We start from the raw sequence: 23620 nt of genomic DNA on the forward strand, positions 1-23620 counted from the left end.
TCATTATCACTGCTGATCTTTCCATTAATCTTCAGGAAAAGGTTCCCTGCCCTCCAACCCCAGTACTGATTAAAGAAATGAAGGCAAGTTTGATTGATGAGATTGCATAGCTATCAAATGACCAAAGTTTCTTCCCACTAGTTTTTTCCCCTTCTGTTCTCTGTTGTTTGCCTCTGCACAAAGCTGACATACATGGAATAACTTTGTTTACATAGGAGTAGATGGTACAATATGAGTTAGTCTTAATGTTTTAAATTCAAGCATCCAGCCTGAAACGGCATTCTGGTCATATTTTCTTCATTTTGACATTGCTACATAAAGCTGTTAAGATTACTTTTAGTTGTTGGGATTGACAATAATGTGAAGTGACCAGAAGTTGGTTCCCTGTACTAGGTGACTGTGGACATTACTCTTAGGGACAAGTTTGTGTATTTTGACCCAAAAGGTACCTTTATTTTCTCTTTAGGTAGCCAGACAAGTTGAAGAATCAATTACTTCCAAGGGTGAATTTTTTGCAGGCCAAGTTTTGTCATTTTTAAACCCTTTGCCTGTCAGTTGTCAGCACTTCCCCATTCAGCTATGTCTCTTGTTTATTATTTTCTGTAAACTTGTCCATCATCTTCCTTGCCCAGTGATAGCCTATGAATTCTCATCTTTCAAGGAGAAACAGTGGACAGATAAGCAAGAGCGAGGGAATTAGTAAACCATCTCCAGCTGACACTTCTCACTGCCATATCACACAGATCCCTCATCCCACCAGGCTGGGGTAGGAGGCAAAAGATGTTCTGGCTTCCAAGCTTGTGGTTTTGAAGCATGTTGATATATGTTATATTCAAGTCTTATCGTTAAAATTATATATGAGATACATTGAATAGAATATTGTTTTTATGACCAAAATTTCTTAGTTCCAAACAATTTAAATAGTTTTTGTTCATTTTAAATAGAGCATTATTTAGATCTTGCTTTGTGCTAACATTTTTTCAGTTCCAAGCATCCCAAAACCCAGCTTGAACTAGATTAAACAAAGATAATTTACTGTATGTCAATTATATTTCACAACCCTCTATATCAGCTTCATCCTCAGGCTGCTTTACAACATAGGACTGGAACTATGATCATTAGTTTAGGCCGGATGAGGCCCGCCACTGAGATGGGTCAGCGGTTTCGCTGTGAATATGGGCTGCATGCCACTCACCTAAACTCAGTGACCGCTGCACCATGAGAGCAAGGGGGGAGGTGAGGACAGAAACTTGTAGTGTCCTCTACAATGGACTGCAAAAGTGCTTCCACCAAAGAGAGTTGCTCTCTTATGAAAATTTATAGTGTCAGCCCTTGTTTTTCTGTGAAAAAGTATGATCAACCCAATTCTGTGTATTTTTGAAATAGTGTTATCACTACCTCAGAAGTGTTTTATAACAAAACTTTTACTCAGTTTATAGAATCCAAGTTCACCAAATTGAAAAAATGACTCTGTGGCATATACTTTTTTGCTTCAAAGAAAAGTAAACTTTAAGTTAACCAGAAAGTTGTTAAATTTTTTGAATTGCCTTTGAAACTACTTCAGGATATAAATTTTTAAAAAATTAAGATAAAATTGGATCCAGAAAACTTGAATTACTTTATCATAGTGTGGTTCATTATTCCATAAATGGGGCTTCTGTTGCTTAGGCTATTATGATTTGCTTTCATTATAGGATGGTAAAACTTCTACTATGTGAAGAACATTAGTAATAGGTCAAAAATTTAAATAAGCATGGCAAGAAACTATGAAGAAAGGATTAATAGATTTGATTGTTTAAACAGGAAAAGCTAGAAAATTGCAAAAAAGACATCCTTATTAAAATTGAGACACATTTGCTCACTTTAAATAGTGTAGCCCTCTTTTATTGGAGAAGGCAATGGCACCCCACTCCAGTAGTTTGCCTGAAAAATCCCATGGATGGAGGAGCCTGGTAGGCTGCAGTCCATGGGGTCTCGAAGAGTCGGACACGACTGAGCAACTTGACTTTCACTTTTCACTTTCATGCATTGGAGAAGGAAATGGCAACCCACTCCAGTGTTCTTGCCTGGAGAATCCCAGGGACGGGGGAGCCTGGTTGGCTGCTGTCTATGGGGTCACACAGAGTCAGATACGACTGAAGTGACTTAGCAGCAGCAGCCCTCTTTTATAGCATTTAAAAGATCAATATTTGTACTGTTTAAAAGACACAGTTAAAAAAAATTGGAAGCAGAATCCATGAAATTTATAAACATAACAAAAGAAGAAATATAAATGGCCAATAAGCTTAAAATATATTTACTCTCATTAATAACCAAAGACATAATAATTAATACCAAAGTGAAATCGACAAAGGTTAATAATGCTCAGGTTGGTCATATTTAGTTTTGAAATAGGCATTTTCATATAACACTTTGGGGCTATAATAAATTCATTTTCTTGAGAGATCAGTTGAGCAACACAAATCTGAACCTTTCAGAAAAAGTTCATGCCTCTTTGCTTTTCAGTTACACTTCAAGACATTTATTTCCAGTGAAGTGACTTACGTGTGCAAAAATAAGTCTAAAGTGTTGATAGTAGCATGGCTTTTGAAGCAAAATATTAAAAACTTTCAAAATGTCTATTAGTTGGGAATAGATTAAATAAAATGTATTTGTATGGATAGATATTTATGTGGTCACATAGTTTTGTATACAGAAAAGATTAACAGTAGTTATCTAGAGCATTTGAGAGATGGGGAATTATAGAGGAACTTTGTTATAGTATGGTATATGATCTTATGGTATTGCAGTCAGAAAAACTTAAAGGATATTTTTACCTCAGAAAAACAATTTTAAACCACAAGGGGGAAAAAAAAAACACAGGGAGTCACAAGGACATTATGCTAAGTGAAATAAACAGGTCACCAAAAAGCACCTTCTGTATGATTCCACGGGCTTCCCTGTTGGCTCGGACAGTAAAGAATCTGCCTGCAATGCTGGAGACCCAGGTTCGATCTCCCAGGGTAGGGAAGATCCCCTGGAAAGGGGAATGGCAGCCCACTCCAGCATTCTTGCCTGGAGAATTCCATGTACAGAGGAGTCTGGTGGGCTATAGTTGATGGGGTCAAAGAGTCCGAGTCCGACACAATTGACAACGCTTGTGCTCTCACCAAAGTATTCAAACTCATGTGTAACAAAGAGTAGAATTGTAGTTGCCAGGAGCTGGGGGTAGGAGGGTATAGAGATTTGTTTCAGTTCAGTTCAGTCGCTCAGTCGTGTCTGACTCTTTGTGACCCCATGAATCGCAGCACGCCAGGCCTCCCTGTCCATCACCAACTCCTGGAGTTCACTGAGACTCATGTCCATCGAGTCAGTGATGCCATCCAGCCATCTCATCCTCTGTCGTCCCCTTCTCCTCCTGCCCCTGATCCCTCCCATCATCAGGGTCTTTTCCAATGAGTCAACTCTTCACATGAGGTGGCCAAAGTATTGGAGTTGCAGAGATTTGTTTAGTGGGTATAAAATTACAGTTTTGCAAGATGAAAAAAGTTGTAGAGAGCTGTTACACAGCAGTGTGAATATAGTTAGCGCTACTAAACTATACTCTTAAAAGTGACGTGGATAGTTTTTTGCTTTATGTGCTTTTAACTAAAATTTCAATGGCACCCCACTCCAGTACTCTCGCCTGGAAAATCCCAGGGACGGGGGAGCCTGGTGGGCTGCCATCTATGGGGTCGCACAGAGTCGGACACGACTGAAGCGACTTAGCAGCAGCAGCAGGAATTCCCTGGCAGTCTAGTGGTTAGGACTCCAAACTATCACTGCAGGAGGCATGGGTTCCATCCCTGCTTGGGGAACTCAGATCCTGCATGCCACACAGCATGGCCAAAAACAAATATATATGTAACATAATCAGTAATAGCACCATGACTTTTAAAGACAAAAAAATAGAATTTGAGTGATTTCTGCGACTACTGGAAGTTTTTTTTTATTCTTAAAATTAAGTTAAACCAGTGAACCAGAGCTCACACTGAGGCGAGATGTGATGTTTTCGTTTGATATGTATACATTTTATTTCACATGTGGATATTTTCCAGAATTTGAATAAATAATCTTTTTGTTTGCTTCTGCTTTCTTTATTTGAGATACAATTGATATATAAAAATTGCGCATGTTATTATTCCATATTTGTGTATTGTGAAATGTTTAGTACAATAAACATCCATTACCACACGTATACACATAGATATAATTATTTTCTTGTGATAGGAACTTTCAAAATCTATTCTTTCAGCAGCTTATGGATTTGAATTATATTGTGAAAATTGAAATTTAACTTCAAAATTGTTAATTACTATAAAATTAAAGAATAAATCAATAAAGTAAAGCATTACATAAAACATGGGCAGCAAGTACAAAATTGGTTTTGCAAAGGAAACTTAAATATACTTTAGTAAGACATTTTTAATCTGAATGAGGCTCAAACAGTTCCAAAGGAAGCCAGTGATTTCACAGCACATTTAAAGGTAAATATAATGGGAAAATTCAAATATCTAAAATTCAGAAATTAAACAAGCCATTTCTGAATAGTTACTTTATAGGAAATTATAGATTCAGTGTTCCAATGGAAAGAGCTAAAGATGCTAATCCCCGAAAAACGTCTTTGACTCCAATGAGACTATTTTATCCTAGTAATCGTTTCACCATTTACATTAAGAAGAGTTTTGGAGTGTCAGTATAGCATACCACTTCCTTGAGAAAATTAATCATAGTTTCCTATACCCTCATTGCTAAAGTTTGGAGGAATGTATAGCTGGATTTCCAGAAAATGAATTGTAAACAAAATATGTATATACTGTTGTACATCAAATACTTTAGTATTCATTTGTTGGTCTGTCCTGTTACTACCTCAAAAACAGAAAAATGGGAAAGATAGTTGCTTTGAGATGTCACATAATAAACGTGCATTTTGTAACGTAAATATGTTACTTTCTCCTGCTAAGTGAATTGTAATAATGGGTATGTGTCTTAGTCTTTCTTTTTTTCCCCTCCTAATTATAGTGTCATTTGTAGAAATTCACAAAATATGACTTTAAATTGGAAAATGTAATTGTATAGTATTGGACAATTAGAAATTTACAGTGACTCTGTTCTAGAATTTCTTTGTAAAACAACCACATTGATGTTAAAGTGCATAGATTAAATATGTATTAATATGAAAATAATATTGAAGTTAAATTTTCTTGATTAATCAGTGAGTTACTTAAATGAAAGCATAAAAATTTAGTTACCCTTATGTTTTTCTCTTTTTAGACGGATTCCATTTCTAGGTACGTTTTACTTGTGTTTTTTTATTGATCTTTTTCTCATTTTATCCTTTCTAAAAATATGTTGCTAGGTATTGATAAATTTTTTAAGTTGATAGAGTTATTTTAGTAATAAAAAATCTATAGATATTTAGATGACCTGATAAGTGTTAATAACTTTCTTCATCAATTGTCATAGTAAGTTGCTAGGGAAGATTTTTTTCTCAAATCTTTCCAACAGTTATAGTTTTCTTAAGCTTCCTAAGTTACTTCAACATTGACCATCTCATTATTCACATTAGAAGCCAATGAAATCCACCAGAAATTTATTTCATCAGGTACTTAGACTCTTCTCCCTTATCCCTGCTTCAGATTAAGAAAGAAAAAGCCAGTGAAGACACTTTTAAAAAGTGTCATCTAGCTCAAATTGTTCATTTTTTTCAGAGAACCTCAACCACTTGAATCTAATTTCTATTCCTCTTCTCTTACCAATAATTGTTAACCAAAGCCTTGTAAAACCAAGGACAAATTTTTATATTCTGATGATTCTTTTGAATTGAAATGTGGAGGCATTAGCATTTATCAGAAAAAAAACAAATTCAGAACCAGATAAGAAGATCCTCATCTTCAAAAGAGATATGTTCTTCTTTAGGACAAACCTATTTCTGTTATCTCTTACTATCTCCGAGGATTTGGTTCCAGGAACTTACCCCACCCACCCAATGCAGTGTATTTCAAAATCCACAGATGCACAAATCCCCTATATAAAATGGTATAGTACTGTCTGTTTATTACTCTGGAAAGACTCTAGTTAGTTCATCATCTACAATGTTACTAATTTTAAAATACATTCATATGCCACTTAAAAGTACTACCAATTAAACTGTAATACACATCAGTTGTAAGCCCTGTTCTGATTTCAAAGATGTTAAAATGTGAAAAAAAATATGATTTAAAATTGTTGAAATAATTTATCATGATGTAAAACCAGTTTTGACTTTCAGATATAGAGATTTTTGAACCTCCTTCTCAAACAAAGGAAGAGATATAGAGATTTTTGAACCTTCTTCTCAAACAATGGAAGGGGAATAAAATAACTTCCCTTTTATTTATTACATATCATGAAAGTTGATTAGATAACCGATAAAGGAGAATATTATCTACTATTTTGGAATATCTAGTTAAAATACTAGGATGCATGTTAATGTAAGTTGTGAAAGCCTATAATAAAGATTTTGACTCAAACTCATCTTTTGAAGATATGAAATCAGTTCTACATCAGCTAGTGATCGATACGATTCCTTGCTGGGTCGCTCTGGATCATACAGTTACTCAGAAGAAAGAAAACCTTACAGTAGCAGGCTAGAAAAGGATGATTCAACTGACTTTAAAAAGGTACTTGGGTTATTCAGTTATATTTAATTAAAATAATCTCTTTGTTGAGATTTTTGTGTTTGGATATTACTCCTGGAAACTCATAATTAAATCACTTTCTTAAATGACTTGAATTTTTCAGTTTTTGGCAATTCATGGTAAGTAGAATATAAATAGCTATTTGTTTGCCTTTTTAAAGGAAAGGGGGAAGTAACCAGGACTACCTGTGCATTGAAGTTTCTCAGGCCAGTACTGTGGTACTGTGGTTGAGCTGAAAGGGGACAGTGAGTAGATTTGGAGTAGAGGGCGTAGGGTACGTGTGTGTGCCTGTGAGACAGCGAGCTATCTTTTCTTTATTTGTTAACAGGAAGCAGCCAAACAAAGAATATGGCTTTTCCCAGGAGGATATAGTATTTCCTAGGTAACTGAAAACTTAAAATAGTACAAGTGCTATTAAGGATGAAACTAATTAAGAAATAAGTCCTGGAAACAAAGCAATCTAGAATTCTTAAGATCAAGATTCTTCATATTACAAACTTTGAATAAACCTAATGAAGTTTGTTGGAGGAAAAGGAAGGTTTGTAGTAATTGTACATGTCTGAGATACTTGGCAGCTATCTTAATTGCCCATTAAGAAAGTAAAGTCAACAGAAGGAAGATAGAGGTCAGCTTATGTTAGGAATAAGATTCAGTCATTCATTCAGTAAAGAACTGAACACTGAAGTGTACTCAGTAGTGAAGTTCTACTTGTGGCCAGTGGAGATGGAGATACTGTCCCTGCTCTTATGAGTACCTTCCATGGAGTAGGCAGACAAACTTTATCATATAATCATACACATCAGTGGATAATTTCTAAATTTGAAACCATAATCCTGAAGTAAAGACACAATTTTATAAAAGTATATAGCAAAGAAGTGACAGGGTCTAAGGGTAGATTTCCTGTGGTACATACATATAATGGAATATTACTCAGCCATAAAAGGGAATGCATTTTAGTCGGTTTTAATGAAGTGGATGAAGCTAGAGCCGATTATACAGAGTGAAATAAGTCAGAAAGACAAAAACAGTTATTTCATATTAAGCATTTATACATTTGGGGTCTAGAAGGATGGTACTGATGAAATTATTTGCAGGGCAGCATTGGAGACATAGACCTAGAGAGCACACTTTTGGACTCGGTGGAGGGGGGTGGGGGAAGAAGGAGAGGGTGGGACGCATGGAGAGAGAAACGTGGAAGCTTACATTACCATATGTAAAATAGACAGCCAAAGGGAATCTGCCGTATGGCTCAGGGAACTGAAAAGGGGCTCTGTAACAACCTAGAGGGGTGGGATGGGGAGGAAGGTGGGAGGGAAATTCAGGAGGGAGGGGACATATTTATAACTGTGGCTGATTCATGTTGATATTTGGCAGAAACTAACACAATTCTGTAAAGAAACTATCCTTCAATTTTTAGAAAAAAAATTAATTTTTAACAAAAAAAGTAAAACTTCAGCCAAGAACAGCAAGACAATTAGTAGTCAACTGGCAAAATGGGAGAAAAGATGTTTCAGATGGAATTGCAAGCACATAGACCAGCATGATGGTGGGAGGGTACATAATGTATTGAAGTAATTAAATTTTTCGTGTGGCTGGTAGAGATTGTTATTTTGAAAATTTAACTCTTGCTGCTTTGTATAAAGTAGATTAGAAGGAGGTCAAGAGAGCAATTCTAATAATGGAAATGTCTAGGTAAGAGATAAATGTAGCCATCTGTGGTTGTAATATTAGAGATGAGGGAAAAATAAGTAGTAGATTCAGGTGTTAAGAAAATATTCAAGAAATCATTCACTTTCCTTTTAACTTTAGTAAAAATAATACAGGTATAATGATAAATGCCACTGATGCTCCATCTCAGTGTCAGAAATTAAAGAGGGAATGATAGGCAGAAAAGCTCACAGACCCCAAATAAAGATAACAGTGGCTCTTTATAACCTCAGCTGTGGTCACTGCATAGGTATGTGGTCCCTCTTTATCAGATAACTGAGGTTTTTTAATGGAAATTGAAAAGTCATGGTTTTCAGTTTAGGTATAAGTTTTAAATACTGGAACTAGTTTTTGAGGAATTTATGTGGGACAAAAACGCCTGCATAACCAAAAGTTTCTGCCTTGAGACCACAAAGCATTTAAATATAATATATTTAATGTATTTATTTAATAACTCATATGTTATATCAATCTTCCTGTTTTAATATTGCAAAGTGATCATTGGGAAATCTTAAAATAGTAAGAAAGCAGAAAAGTAATTTGTTCTTCTCCCCTAATTTGCATAGCTTTATGAACAAATTCTAGCTGAAAATGAAAAGCTGAAAGCGCAGCTCCATGATACAAATATGGAACTGACAGATCTTAAATTACAATTGGAAAAAGCCACCCAGGTTTGTACATTTTTTTTCTTTGTTACTCTCAAGATAATGGTTGTCATTTATTCTATCTAAAAGTTGCATTGTAATTTTCTCTTGTGTTCTGGATATAAGTTTGGTTATTGATAATAGCTTATTTATTAATAAGGAATCAAGATAATACAGCTTACTGGTAACTTTTATTTTTTTCTAATATAGAAGTATAGCCTTATGGTGGAAAATCGAAGTATTTTTAAGCCTTTTAATATCTATGTTGTAGTACATGAAGGATTTTAAATGCTTATTTCCAGCATACCAAATGTAGGAAAGCAATAAAGGCATCTATACAGAATCTTGGGCTTCCCAGGTGGCTCAGTGGTAAAGAATCCACCTGTCAGTGCAGGAGAATCAGGTTCAATCCCTGGGTCAGGAGGATCCCCTGGAGAAGAAAATGGCAACCCACTCCGGTATTCTTGCCTGGGAAATCCCGTGGGCAGGGGAGCCCTGGCAGGCTACAATCCATGGGATCACAGAAACAGTCAGACACAACTTAGCAAATAACAACAATAATTACAGAGAGTCTTCTTAAAGCCATAAAAAAATTTTATAATAATTTTTGTTCATTAAGAATGTTTATTGTTAAAAAAAAACTGATTTAATAATAATTCGAAAAGAAGATAACAGCCTGGCAGAGATAATTTTAGAAGTGAAAACTTGAATAACCAAGCAGAACTAGGCCTTAGATCATACACATCCTAGCCTCGTATATACTGTCTAGGACGTGTATGATCTAAGAATTGTTTCCCAAGCTGTTTTTTCATAAAACACTAGTTCTGGGAGATAGTAATAAGTGCTGTCTCCTCTTCTTCCTCCTCCTCTTTTTCCTGCTCCACTTCAAAAAAAGAAAAGAGCTTTGTGACCTATGTAACTGAGAAATACGGTATATTCTGTACCTTGGAGATTTAGCAGGGCTGATTTATATGTTAAAGGCTCTAAGGAGTCCTGTAAATTTTAAGGAAGTAAACTTGTTTAATGTTAAAACATAAGAATTTCTAGCATAAACACATTTCTATGGTAAACTTTCAGAATCTAGTTTGAAAGCACTCATCTAGAATGGCATCTTCAGCTCTATAAATGAGACATTCCTTTCTTTGACTAAAGACTCAGGCAATAAAGGTTTACTATGAAGATACACAGAGAAGTACTGCAGAACAAGAGCACACTTCCTAGTGAGGTGTCATAAAAACTTGGAATGTCATACAAGTTTAAACTTGCTGGCCTACACTTAAGTCTCATGGTAAACTGGAATGTCATCATTCTAGGTTGCATTAATAGCTTAGCAAGCTGCCACAAAATATCATAACTAGTTCCCTGAGACTAGCTTTAGTTCTAGACATTTGGTCATAATATTTTCTGAATAAAAATGACCATTGTTCCCTACTGTAGTATTCTGTCATTATGATGACCCTGCTTACTGCCTTCTCTGTATGTTTCTCTACTTTTCTGCCTACTCTGTTGTCATCTAATTCTTCATATAAGTTTCTCATTCAAACTCTACAAGAGAGAGAACTGATAGAATTAGCCAGTTATCATCAACATGAAGCAGTCTTGTTAGTGCCCATGGTTCTGTTTGTATCCATTTCACAGAACACTGGACACCTGTTGCAAGCTGCCTTTGGGTCAAGTACCAATTTCTGTTCCCATTGACTGTGGTCAGAAAAATAAGTCACTGAATTAGAGTATGAGATATCGAGTAAATATTCAAAATTAATATCTTAGTTGGAAACACTGTGTAAATGTCATTTCAAAAATTTAGGGGTACATGTAAAAAAAGTGACAGAATGTTAAACTTTTTGTTCAACTTTATTGAGTTATTTACCCTGAATATTTAAGTGTACTGTAAATCTGTGTATTTTTTTAAGCATTTCTTTGATAACTATTTATGAATGTATATAGTAGTGTAGTTTTGATAGTTGCATGGAATTTTTCCAAGGAAAATAATCATCTTCCTAAGAATTAATCTTGAGATAGTAGATTGTGGACAAAATTTTTTTTATAAAATTCAACAATCATTGGCTGATATGTTTAGCAAGCTAGGAAAAAACAGAATTGGAAATTCCCTAGTGGTCCAGTGGTTGAGCCTCTGCACTTTCACAGCTATGGGCCCAGGTTCAGTCACTGGTCGGGAAACTAAGATCCTATAAGCTGCACAGCATGACCAAAAAAGAAAAGAAGTAAGCTTGAAGTTTAGGCCTGTTTCATAGTTTTCTGCCAAGCCTGTAGAATCATTGAATCCTGCCTTAGTCCAGCCACCCTACTCCCTATAGAGTCCCCAAGGGAGCAAAATAGGCTAATTTGCCAGAAACCAATTGATGAATATTTATTTTGTCAAATATCAATTCACCAGGTTTGCTAAATGTGATTTTAACAGCTTTAACTGGAATATTTACCCAAAAAATTAAAGTTTTTTTTTTTAACCTAAAAAATTAGCACATGAATCATAAAATTGCTGAACTGTCCCTGTATTAAAAATAATAATAAAATGCTAATTTTCCATTTAACATTTTATTAATTTGTATGTATTTAACACTGTTCCAACAATTTTTTATTTCTTTCAGTTGTTGTTTAATGTCTTTTTAACATTTTTCAATCTTTTTAGCATTTTACTATTCATTTGCACTTGCTTAAGTGGCATATTTAGCCTTTGTTTTGTTTTTCTAGCAATTAAAATATAAATTTAAAGACATCCTAAGTATATCAGAATTGGCAGAAACAGTCTCATTTATAATTCTGAATTTGATTTTTAATAATAAGCAACTGGAATACCTAACTTTTCTTTTTCCGGAAAGAGTAAGCACAAAAAAAACATAAAACATTTAAACAGCAGACTAAGAATTCCCTGGAGGTCCAGCAATTAGAACTCTGCACTTGTATTACCAAGGGCCTGCGTTTGATCCCTGGTTGAGGAACTTAAGATCCCATAAGCTGGGCGGTGTTGGTCCCTCCCCCCATAAAAATCAGTTGTATGAGGACTTCCCTGGCAATGCAATGGTTGGGACTGTGCTCTTCCACTGCAGCGGACACAGGTTCAATCCCTGGTCAGAGAGCTAACATACCACATGCTACACGGTGCAGCCAAAAGTCTATTTAGTTAAAATTTAAAATATATAAAAGTAACTAAAACAACAGATTGGATCGCCGCGATTGTTGTTGTTGTTCAGTCGTTAAGTCATGACCTTTAGACCCCATGGACTGCAGCACGCCAGGCTTCACTATCTCCCAGAGTTTGCTCAGATTCATGTCCATTGAGTCAGTGATGCTATCTAACTATCTCATCCTGTGCTGCCCTCTTCTCTTTTGCCTTCAGTCTTTCTTGTATATGTATCTTCACCAGTGAGTTGGCTCTTGGGGTCAGGTGCCCAAAGTGTTGGAGCTTCAGCTTCAACATCAGTCCTTCCAGTGATTATTCAGGGTTGGTTTTCTTTATGATTGATTGGTTTGATCTCATTGCTGTCCAGGGGACTCTGAGGAGTCTTCTCCAACACCAAGTTCAAAAGCATCGATTCTTTGGCACTTAGCCTTCTTTCTGGTCCAACTCTCACATCCATACGTGAGTACTATAAAAACCGTAGCTTTGACTTATGGACTTTGTGGGCAAAGTGATGTCTCTGCTTTTTAATACGCTGTGTAGATTTGTCATAGCTTTCCTTCCAAGGAGCAAGTGTCTTCTGATTTCATGGCTGAAATCACCACCCTCAGTGATGTTGGAGCCCAAGAAAATAAAATCTGTCACTGTCCAACTTTCCTCATCTATTTGCCATGAAGTGATGAGACCAAATGCCATGGTCTTAGTTTTTTGAACGTTGAGTTTTAAGCCGTTTTTTCACTCTTTTCTTTCACCTTCATCAAGGGGCTCTTTAGTTCCTCTTCACTTTCTGCCATTCCAGCTTGTTACTCATCCAGCACAGCATTTTGCTTGATATATTCTGCATATAAGTTAAATAAGCAAAGTGACAATTTAAATTCCCAATTTACAGCCAGTCCATTGTTCCATGTCTGGTTCTAACTATTACTTGACTGGCTTCTCCGGTTTCTTGCGAGACAGATAAGATAGTCTGGTATTCCCTTTTTTTTAAATGAATTTTCCACAGCTGCTTGTGATCCACACAGTCAAAGGCTTTCGCATAGTCAATTAAACTATTAGTAATTGCCCTCTGCTCTTCCCTAGTAGCATATTGGACATCTTCCGACCTGTGTGCATATGTAAGTGCTCAGTCGTGTCCAACTCTTTGCGACCCCACAGATTGTAGCCCACCAGGCTCCTCTGTTCATGCGATTCTCCAGGCAAGAATATCAGAGTGGGTTGCCGTTTCCTTCTCCAGATCTTCCCGACCCAGGGATCAAACCCATGTCTCCAGCGTCTCCTGCACTGGCAAGTGGATTCTTTACCACTGAGCCACCTGGGAATTACTCTTCCAACCTATGGAGGCTTATCTTCCAGTGTCATATCTTTTTTGTCTTTTCATACTGTTAGATTCTCACGGCAAGAATACCGCTGTGGTTTGCCATTCCCTTCTCCAGTGGACCATGTTTTGTCAGAACTCTTCACTATGACCCGTCCATCTTGAGTGGCACTGCACAGCATGGTTCATAGCTTCACTGAATTACACAGGCCCCTTCAGCACAAAGGCTGTGATCCATGAAGGGGGGATGGCCATGATTAGATCTTAATTTATATACTGTAACTATAAAAAAGAAATTTTGCAAGAAAGATCAAAGAGTAACTGCTTTACAAACCCTGATAGTACAAAAATATGAATGTTGAAAGGATTGACAGAAGAGAAAATTATATTAAGAAATGTTTTTGAATTGCCAAATTAATGAAGTTGTGCTTAATCACGATGAACTGTTTGTGTGTGTGTGTGTATATATAGTTTTTTAAAGGATATTTTGTGGTTAATGACCATAAAAGAGCATTCTTGTTAAGTAGTTAGCAAAAACCATTCTTGGTAAATTTTTAAAATTGGTTATTCAATACATTGGCTTCTGGGGGATGAACCTTTTGATGAATTCATTTTCAATAAATTGAAAAGGAAAATCCCAAGGGAAATGTATGAACAGATGTCATTGTAAATAAAAACTAAGCACTTGCTTTTTTACTGTCCCTGTGCTCAATACCCACATGCACAGCTCCCTGGTTTTGAGTGCAACATGTGGCTTAAAGGCCCAGAGGTCCTTTTCATCTCGAGATCTCTGTAGTTGACTGTATAGTACAGGAAGCAGAAAACAGAAAAATGAGACCTGAGCTTGCCAGGAAAAGAAAAGCTATGTAGCTGGGATTTCTTATAAGAGATGTGATCCTTCTTACCAATTTTGGAACATGGATGATTAGAGAACGAGCTAGCAAGAGAGGGGAAGAGGCCAGACTGCATGGGTACAGAGGCACACGATCTGGTCCAATCCACATTTCAGTCAGGGTCCTGGAATCTGAGCCTGCGGGTTAGCCTCTCTTCACTGTGTGTAGACGGAGAGAGGGCTTGCGCATGGGAGGGAAGACTGGGGTGTTTTTGGCTTTGTGCCCACTAGTTATCTATCCTCGCTCCCGGCTTAACTGTGAAGACTTGAGGCTAAATGATACATAGAGGATGTCTAAGCATTCCTCTAATAAATCTTTGTTTTAATTTCGGTACAAATTCTGTTTTTTCTTTACTCACATTGTATTATTACTCCTCCTGAATAACATTACAAGAACAGAGGAGCATGGCAGGCTACAGTCCATGGGGGCATAAGGAGTCAGACGCACGCGTGCACACACGTGCACGCACACACACACACAGTTACTGTGATCCTCTCCCCTTCCCCGTCATTATTGCACTTACATCTCTTTGTTTCTTACCTCCTTACAGAGACAAGAAAGATTCGCTGATAGGTCACTATTAGAAATGGAAAAAAGGGTAAGTGTTGATCTTAATGAATAAATAATCATTTTCCCCCTTTATTTTTTGTGTAAGCAATAATAGGTTTTCTTTAGTTTTGTTTTTATGGACAGTAGTTTTAATTAGTTTAAATTTATATTTATTAATTTGATTATGAATGTTTTATTATGTTAGAATGTTAGCTTATCCTCTTTATAGAGTCTTAAAGGGTAAAATTACCTTGTTAAATAAAATTTAATTTACTGTGTTATTCTTTCAATGGACCAAAAAACACATCTTAATTCTGAAACATACCCATTGTGGTAATGAATCTGATATTTTTTAAATGCCATTTATCTCTCTCTGATTGTGTTGATATACTTAAAACACATTAATCATATATACATTTGGTTTAATTCTTTGCAAAAATAAAATACTTCCATTTTAAAGGTATGGAGACCAAATTTTTTAATTCTTTTTAAAGTTAATAATATTTAATTTTGAGTTTAAATATTTAACTTAAGTAGGCTCTTTTAAACCAAAAAATTAGTATAAGAAAATCCTTTTACCATTTTATGTCTTTCTACAATTTCTTGTCTGGCTATGATATATTCACTTGTATTTTTCTCCCTTTATTATTACCATTATTGCTCAGGGATCTGGCAGTGGGCATAGGAATAACTCCACAAGTTTAGTCTGAACAGTTGAAGATGTATATAAATGATCAAAAGTAAATGGAAAAATGCTTAAAGAGTACCTGTAATACTACTGAGCAGTGGCTAGATTTTCAAGGTTTCAGCCACAGAAGAAATTACATACTGTGGAGCTGTGATCTCTAGATCAAAGAGAGTCAAGAGTACTTGGTATATTTTCTTCCATTCCATTTCAAAAATAGCCAATTTACCTTTTTAATCCCCCTAAAAATGAGAAAAGTTATATAAATGCAGAATAATAGACAAAAAGTTATCTGTGTCATTTGCTAAATTGTAATGTGTAATAACTACTAGTTTTATTATGATTTCATCAGGTTTTAGAAATCATTGTTCTAGGCTTTTTAAAAACCTATTGATCTAACTTGTAATTGCTAAATTTTAGGATCAATTATTATATTAAATGTAATGTTATTACATCACAGTATAACTTACGGAATTTTATATCCAAGATTTGTAGAAATAGTAAATAAATGCCTTGAGTCTCCTTTATCCATACTAATAGTTGGGGTGAAAGACATAGTTTACCATATACTTAAAATATTATTTGTTTTTGAGATAGTCACATTTTTAAAGAATATTTAATTTTTTGTGAAAATGTGTTTATTACAAAAATTTTAGCAAAAGATGAAAGTAAAATCTCCCTATCATGCAGAGATAAGTGATATTTTTCATCTAGGCTTATGCACTTAAATAATATACCCATGTTCATATTCTGACATTCCCACCTGACCTTCTTTTTCTGCCTGTCAAATGCAGATAAATTACAGAGCAGTCAGTCTACTCTCAGTTTAACAGACGCTGGTAGTCATAGTACTAATAATAACTGCTAACTTTTATTTAGCACTGTCTTACATACCGGGCAGGCACTGAGTTAAGTACTTTATATGTATTTTTTTCTCTTAACCATATTTTTAAATGGTAACAAGTTTCTCAGATATAAGAAATTGCCTGCAACTTTACAGTTGGCAGTTTGACAATTCAATATAGTGTTCTTCTCTTGCTTTACCACTAATTAGTTAAAATCTTGAAGACACATAATAAAATTAAGGCTGAGAAGGGTGTTCCCCATCAGCTGGAGGAAATATTCTATTGCTGATATTGCACAAAGTTATGAGGACCAAATATTACATGTCCTGGTATTTTGAGAAGTGCGGTAGTTTTATGAATGGGTTGTGGCTGTACTGTTAACTAGGAGAAAGTTCTTTTTATCAAAAATAACATTTTTGTCTACCTAATAATTTTTAAACATGCTAATATAATAGAAAAACACTATACTTATAAGCCTATGAATAGGATTCCATCTGTTTTTTAAAATCACATAGCCTAAAAATGTTAACATTTACAGTAAATGTACTGCTTTACTAAGTATCAGCATTAATTATTAATCTGGGAAAGAATGTCTTGGAAATAGTGTCAATGTGATTAAACTAAATTTAAATGGTTTGTATCTGAAAGGTGACCGGCAAGAGTCAGTATCTTCTCGGCGGTATGACCTAACCAAAGTTTTAAGCACATTAATTACTGCTGCTTGCTTCTTGCATAACACTCTAGAATGCTTATTATATGAGGGAGAATAAGAGTGCACACTGCAGTAATATACTGTATGTTGCCTTTGCCTGTCACTCTTTGAAACGAAGTGGTTTAAAATAAATGCTACAGTTGCTTCTTTATTAGATTCACTGCATTAATGCTACACAGAGTATAAAACTAAATACAAAGCTCTAAAGTCGACTGGACAAATGATGACTAGTATACACTGTGGGTGGAGGGATAACCATCTTTTAGACCGTTTTGAAATTTTAAAATACACATACTTGAGTCACGTTTGCTTCTTGCTTTTTCTGCTTCTTATCACTGTAGAGTAATTGCATCTCTGTGTGAGTTTTTGTTCTGTTCTTTTCTGTGCAGTCTTCAGTCTTAAGTATCAGTTTACTCTATCCCTAGTTTTATGTAAACTAAAAACAGTTTGAACATGTTATGTGGCATTTTACCAGAAGGTCAAAGCTTTAAAGAAAGAGCTTATAGGAAGTAATAAAGTAATGATCTTCATATTTATTTCTCTCAAATTTTGGAGAGCTCGTTACACATCACTGGCATCACATCTTTTTCTACACTGCTCCTGATTTGATTGTTTATTCTAAAGTGTCACTCTTTCACAATTTAGAAGAAAATGTAAGAGTGTAATGATTATATCAGTAACAGTAATACCTTAAATTCATCTAGGAACGAAGAGCTCTAGAAAGAAGAATATCTGAAATGGAAGAAGAGCTGAAAGTAAGTAAACAGTGCTGCGGTGTAAGCTCAGCTTTCCCAGTGCTAGCATAGATGCCATGTTCATGCCCCGTTCCCAGAGTTGCTCATGCACTTTGTGGGTTATCTATGTCGTGTGCTTCTATTTCTTCCTAAAGGCAGGTTTTATGTGAGCTAGAAAAGTATTTCAAACTCAAATTCTTTTGTTAATCTGTTTTTATGGCACTTTTGATGTTCAGGTATAGAATAAATAAGATGATATTGACTAAGATTTGGAATGTCTCATTTATTCTTTACATTTCAAATATTCTGTTCCCTGGGGAGAAAATGGTGAACGGGGATCATGCAAAAATGTTCTTTGAAAATGAAGGACATTAGAGTAGTGGACAGAGGTATGGCTTATTGAATTCTGCATCACCTGTGAAAACAGATTGGTTTTGAATATTGGAGGGTACATTCTTTGCAGGAAGAAAAGCATAATATAATTAATTGATTACCTCTTATTACATTGGCTTGTATAAAATAATCATAAATTAATGAACTAATACATAGGATATTATGCCCATAGAATTGGAATTTTAAGATTTAAATGTTTTTCTATTGAATTATTTGTTTTTTTATTGGAACATTATTGAATAGCTTTGGAGAAAATGTTTTTGGATTTTGTTTGCTTGTGTGTTTTGTTTGCTAAGGAATTTTAGAACTGCGCTGTTTACTTATATAAATTTCATGGAATATTCTCTTAAGACTCTTAATTTTTTCTTCTTACATTTGTTGCCTATGATTCTTTATATTTTCATTGTACTCTTCCACTTTCTTATTTTTTATTTTCTATTTCTTTATGTTCTGATTCCTGCAGAATCTGCACCAAATAAAGCAAATTCAAACTCTGAGAGAGTTAAATGAGCGACTGCTGACTGAGAATAGGGCCTTGACAAGAGTGGTAGCCAAGCGCTCAGGGTTCTGTAGGCAACTGCAGTCTGTGAATCTATAATTTATAGTTTCATCATTTCTTCTTAGTAGAGCCAGGCAGGTGTTTTTGTATTAGTAAGCGTGTCTTGAGCTCACTTTTACAAATTAATGCCATTGTGTCTGGAACTTGTCATGTAACTGTTTAATTGTGCATGGCTTCTCAGAATGTTAGAAAGTGTCACTAATTGTGTATTGTCACTGATAAACTGCAGTAAACTAAGGGAATGATCTCAGCATTTAGATAAAAGACTTTATCTGTACTTTTACAAAGCTTGTGTACATTTTTGGCTCTACAGATTTTTAGCACTTAAAAATATGACTTTAATTCTTTACTGGAAAACGGAACACAAACAGTGTAACATATATTTTATATATAATTAATATATATGTAGAAGCTGAAGATTAAACATGATTATCTGCTTTTCAAAATAATGTCATTTCAGTCAGAACCATCTTAATTAAATATTACTCAATTCTCTATTCTAGAGGTATCCTAATAGATAAACTTCAGATTACTGTATTATATATCCATACATTCTGAGCACAGGTTAAGAATTGATTGGTTCCACATAAAATTAAGCTTCTCGTGAAAATTTTGCATAAGATAGTTTTGCAAGTAGTTTTACTTTAATTTAATTAATTTACTATAAATTTATCTAAATTTATAACCTAGTACATTTTGAAAGCTGAGGAAAGAGACCTAATTATCTTGGAAAGTATGTTTTAATGTCCAAAATATAAGCTATTCCATTTCCTATCAAATCTGGCAGAGCACATGTCATTTAAATCATTCTTAGTAGAAAACTCAATTAACTTACAGTATTTCCTCCCCCTCCTTCACTTTGTCTATAAAAAAAATTTTGATACGTTTTCAGGGTGTAAGGATATATTTTTCTATTTACTCCAAACACTAGTAGTATTTTTTATGAAATTTTTAAGAAATTTTAAGAAATTTTTAAGATATTTTAAGAAATTCAGACTTATTACTTTGGCTTGTAAATTATTTTTGTCTAATGAGAGTAGTAATTGCTTTATTATCATTTATTGAGCACCTATCTTGGATCAAACATTATGTACCAGGCATTTAAACTTAATACAAGGTAGATCATTTAAGGAATTTTAATAATTTAAAACAAGTCTGACTCCCTCAAAACTTCCCTAAATAGTCGGGTTTTCTTGCAGAGTAACAGTGTGGCTTGAGGTCTGACATAAACAAAGCAAAAGGCCTTAATTTAGGCTAACAGAAACTCTTAAAGGAATTCCCTTTAAGAGCCTATCCTAACATAAAAACAGTCTTCCTTTCCTTGGCTGCTCTAATATGGTATGCTTGTGGGTCATGATGTCAAGTGATTTAGTACATTTCAGTTGATAACTTTGGGAGAATAAACCTTTCATTTCATCATTTATTAAACTAATTAGCTTCACAAATTGTGGGGAGGGGCCTCTTTCTTCCTGATATATGTTTTAGTCATTAGAAGTATATATAACTGACAAAGCTTGTTCATGTGTCTTGTGGTAAAACATAACATTTAAAGAGGAACACTTTAATCTCATTGAATTCAAACTTTTTCTTCTATTTTTCCTCTCACAGATGTTACCAGACCTGAAAGCAGACAACCAGAGGCTAAAAGATGAAAATGGGGCCTTGATCAGAGTTATAAGCAAACTTTCCAAATAAAAAAAAGCAGCAAGTAATGGAATTGCACATACTAGTAACCCAGTGGACCATAATTGACCGTCACTGGAAGCCTGGGAAGAATCCTTGGAGACTGTCATTTTTGGATGTCCTGCCAAATGCCCTCTTATCTAGGAGTTTTGTTTAATTTTCTGTTTTTTTTTTTTTTTTCTCTTGTATCAAGACCATTGTTTCATGTTAATGCAGCTGCTGAGAAGAATTTTTTTTATGACTGAGAAAACTTGTTTACAGCTCCAGCATATAAGGAAAGTGTTCAAGGCCAGATATGCCTCAGATATTTAACCAGTAAGCCTTAGTTGTACATAAATACTTTTGTGTCAACAAAAACTCAGCTCTCACAGAAGACAGTTATTCAGCATTTTTTGATGTGCCATGCCACAGTTTGCAGTTTTTCAATATTTAATTTTATTTTATTTTGTTTTGTTATTGCTTTACATCTAAGTTTGGGTTTGTATCTTTTCCTTCTAACTCTTCATGTGGCAGACTTTCTGTCGTCTCACAGCTTTCTCATTTACAGAAAAGAACACTTGCTCCTCTGAAATCATTGTCATATATTAGGCTAATGTTGTTGTCCCCACCTGGAACTGAATTGCTTGGTGGAACATTTGCTTTCACTGTTTGTGCAATATGCATTTATTCCTTTTATGAATGCTTTAAAGTCATTTGAGATTAGATTCTTTTAAGTCCTATTTTCTGCCTTCATTGGTCACTTTTTTGTTTTTGTTTGTTTTTTATTATTGTAGTGTAAGATGTTAGGTTCTGTAATCTTCACATTCATTTTAGCAGGTACTGAGTGATGCTGTATATATAAATAAGTGTATTGTTTGATTTTTAGACCACCACATGGCATGCTTGACTATTATTTCAAATGTCTGTTAATGCAAAGTAGGCTACTCCATAATAGTGTTAAGAACAAAACTTACTAACAAAGTGGTATAAAGACTTAAATTAACACATTATGTGGAGCCCTATCTTTACAAAAGTTTTCTACTGTAAAATGCTTTTACTTTTATTTGCAGTTTTCATTTGATAGTATTCAACCATAATTAAAGTTGCATAAGATAATTGCTTCACATTTCACATACCTATATTTATCTGAGTGCTGTCTAAAACTGTTGTGCTAGCCAAAGTAATGCTATGAAATCATTTGCAGACTTAACCCGTGAGTTTGTGTTAAATGCACTGTTATTGCCATGTGAAGAGGCATTGACTTTGATACCACCATCATGTTCAGACCATTTTATACATTTCAGTGGCCTTTTTTAAAAAAAAGAAAAAGAAAAGCAAAACCAAGTAAATAGTGAAGATGGCATTTATTTGGACAAATAGCTTTTATATTTTCATTAAACCATGCAAAAAGTACTATATCTTTCTGGCACATAACTGTCTCCTTAACCACTGAACAGTTCAGCCATTTGAATAAATTGTACATTGTAAAGCTTATAGTAGCTAATTGTATTATTGATTGTATTGTATACTATTCAATGTGAATTTGTACCCCTTCATTTTAAAAGGTCATTGTGTTCTACTGCCTATTTTAGATTACGTTGGGGTTGGGAAAGGGTGTTTTGGTAAGCAGGATTTTAAGTCCTCTCTTGATTGGTTTTATGAAGATATAAGGTTATGCTCTTACTACCAAGCTCAGGATTCTTGATTTTTAAAGGTACAAGGATAGTTGTGGGAACTTTATTTTTGGTTACATTTGAACTGTATGAATGGTGGGTCTGAATATAGAGAATTTCCATGGTCTTACGTGGACGTAAAACATACAGATAATTGATCAGTTTGAGTGACTGCAACATATTCTGGTTGCACAACAGTTAGGCATGCTAAGGATTATATTTGTGAAGTTTGGATGCCTGTGAAGAATGATTAAATACGTGTTTCTAATGTTTTAGTGTTTTGTATTTAGGTTATTTATTCTTTGTATCTAAAACTGAACAGCTACTGTGCTATATTGATTTTATTGGTAGTATTGAGCAGACCTTGTTTCTGCATGAAACTAGTTGCAAAACCCACTATTTTGGAAATAAAAATGTATTTTGACATATACAAATAAAATGAATAAAACTATTTTAAATGTGTGAACTTTTACTGAAGACGTTTAAAACTTTGTTCTGATATTTAAATTCTGCATGGGTATCTTCACTAACTGCTTTACTTGGATTCCATTGGTATAATTTTTGAAATTGTAATATTGTGATAACTTGCACAACGTTGTACATGCACATCTGTAAATTTAAGCTTAATTGCCATATTTATGCAATCTGTGTATCAATTTGAACAAATGTTTATATATTTTACATAAAGCTATCTGTGTGCAGAATCTGAGAACTAGTTTTTTTATGATAAGTGTGTAAAGAATAATGATGAAAGTGAGTTTCAAGATAGTAGCTTTGTAAGCATAAGACTTCATTTACCTAAGTATTTCGTGGCTTCTAAATTAAACCTGTGCTTTTTCTTAATTGCAGAGATAGACTTGGGAATACATATAAAGATAATATTCCATTGAAATGTAAAGTAGTAGATCATTCTCCAAACTAGAACTGTCCTAAATTCAACCCCAAGCTAACTATACATCTGTAAGTAGATAAGAGACGTTTCTGGTTGGGGAACTTTGGTAGAGGACTTGCAGTGGTAAAGCCTATGTTTAACAAATTAATACGGCAAGACTTGAATTCTCTTGTTTCCACTTCCAGTACTTTCCCTGTGCATGCTTACAGAATGATAGATATTCCTGTTGTTTTTCCTGCATACAGAAAAGAATTTCACATGCAAATACGTCAAACCAAAAGCAAAATAGCTATAGAACTATCTAGGAGAGTGTTCATATCAAAAGTAAAGTAGATAATTCACTAATTCATTAGGCTGCTTTATTCTTTTGCTTAAGGGTTTATTTGTTCAGTTGCTCAGTCATGTCCGACTCTGTGACCCCCATGGACTGCAGTACACCAGGCTTCCCTGTCCATCACCAACTCCCGAAGCTTGCTCAAACCCATGTCCATCAAGTCAGTGATGCCATCCAACCATCTCA

At 34.7% G+C, this 23620-nt stretch overlaps 1 protein-coding gene across 6 annotated transcripts in view; it reads left to right on the forward strand.

Annotated features, from left to right (window-relative positions):
- PPP1R12A (protein phosphatase 1 regulatory subunit 12A) overlaps positions 1–22912 on the forward strand; it is a 167358-nt gene extending 144446 nt beyond the window's left edge. For 5 of the 6 annotated variants that reach the window (XM_027543288.1, XM_027543286.1, XM_027543291.1 and 2 more), the window contains 6 exons: positions 5293–5309; positions 6545–6680; positions 8972–9076; positions 14947–14994; positions 17892–17942; positions 20482–22912. In XM_027543288.1, the coding sequence (XP_027399089.1) occupies positions 5293–5309; positions 6545–6680; positions 8972–9076; positions 14947–14994; positions 17892–17942; positions 20482–20568 (444 nt within the window). In that variant the 3' untranslated portion in view covers positions 20569–22912. Of the gene's footprint in view, positions 1–5292; positions 5310–6544; positions 6681–8971; positions 9077–14946; positions 14995–17123; positions 17155–17891; positions 17943–20481 lie in introns of all 6 variants that reach the window. The other variant, XM_027543287.1, reaches the window with a different exon arrangement.
- Positions 22913–23620: the final 708 nt, after the last annotated feature.

This window comes from Bos indicus x Bos taurus, chromosome 5 (assembly GCF_003369695.1).
Source record: "Bos indicus x Bos taurus breed Angus x Brahman F1 hybrid chromosome 5, Bos_hybrid_MaternalHap_v2.0, whole genome shotgun sequence".
Lineage (NCBI taxonomy): Eukaryota > Metazoa > Chordata > Mammalia > Artiodactyla > Bovidae > Bos > Bos indicus x Bos taurus.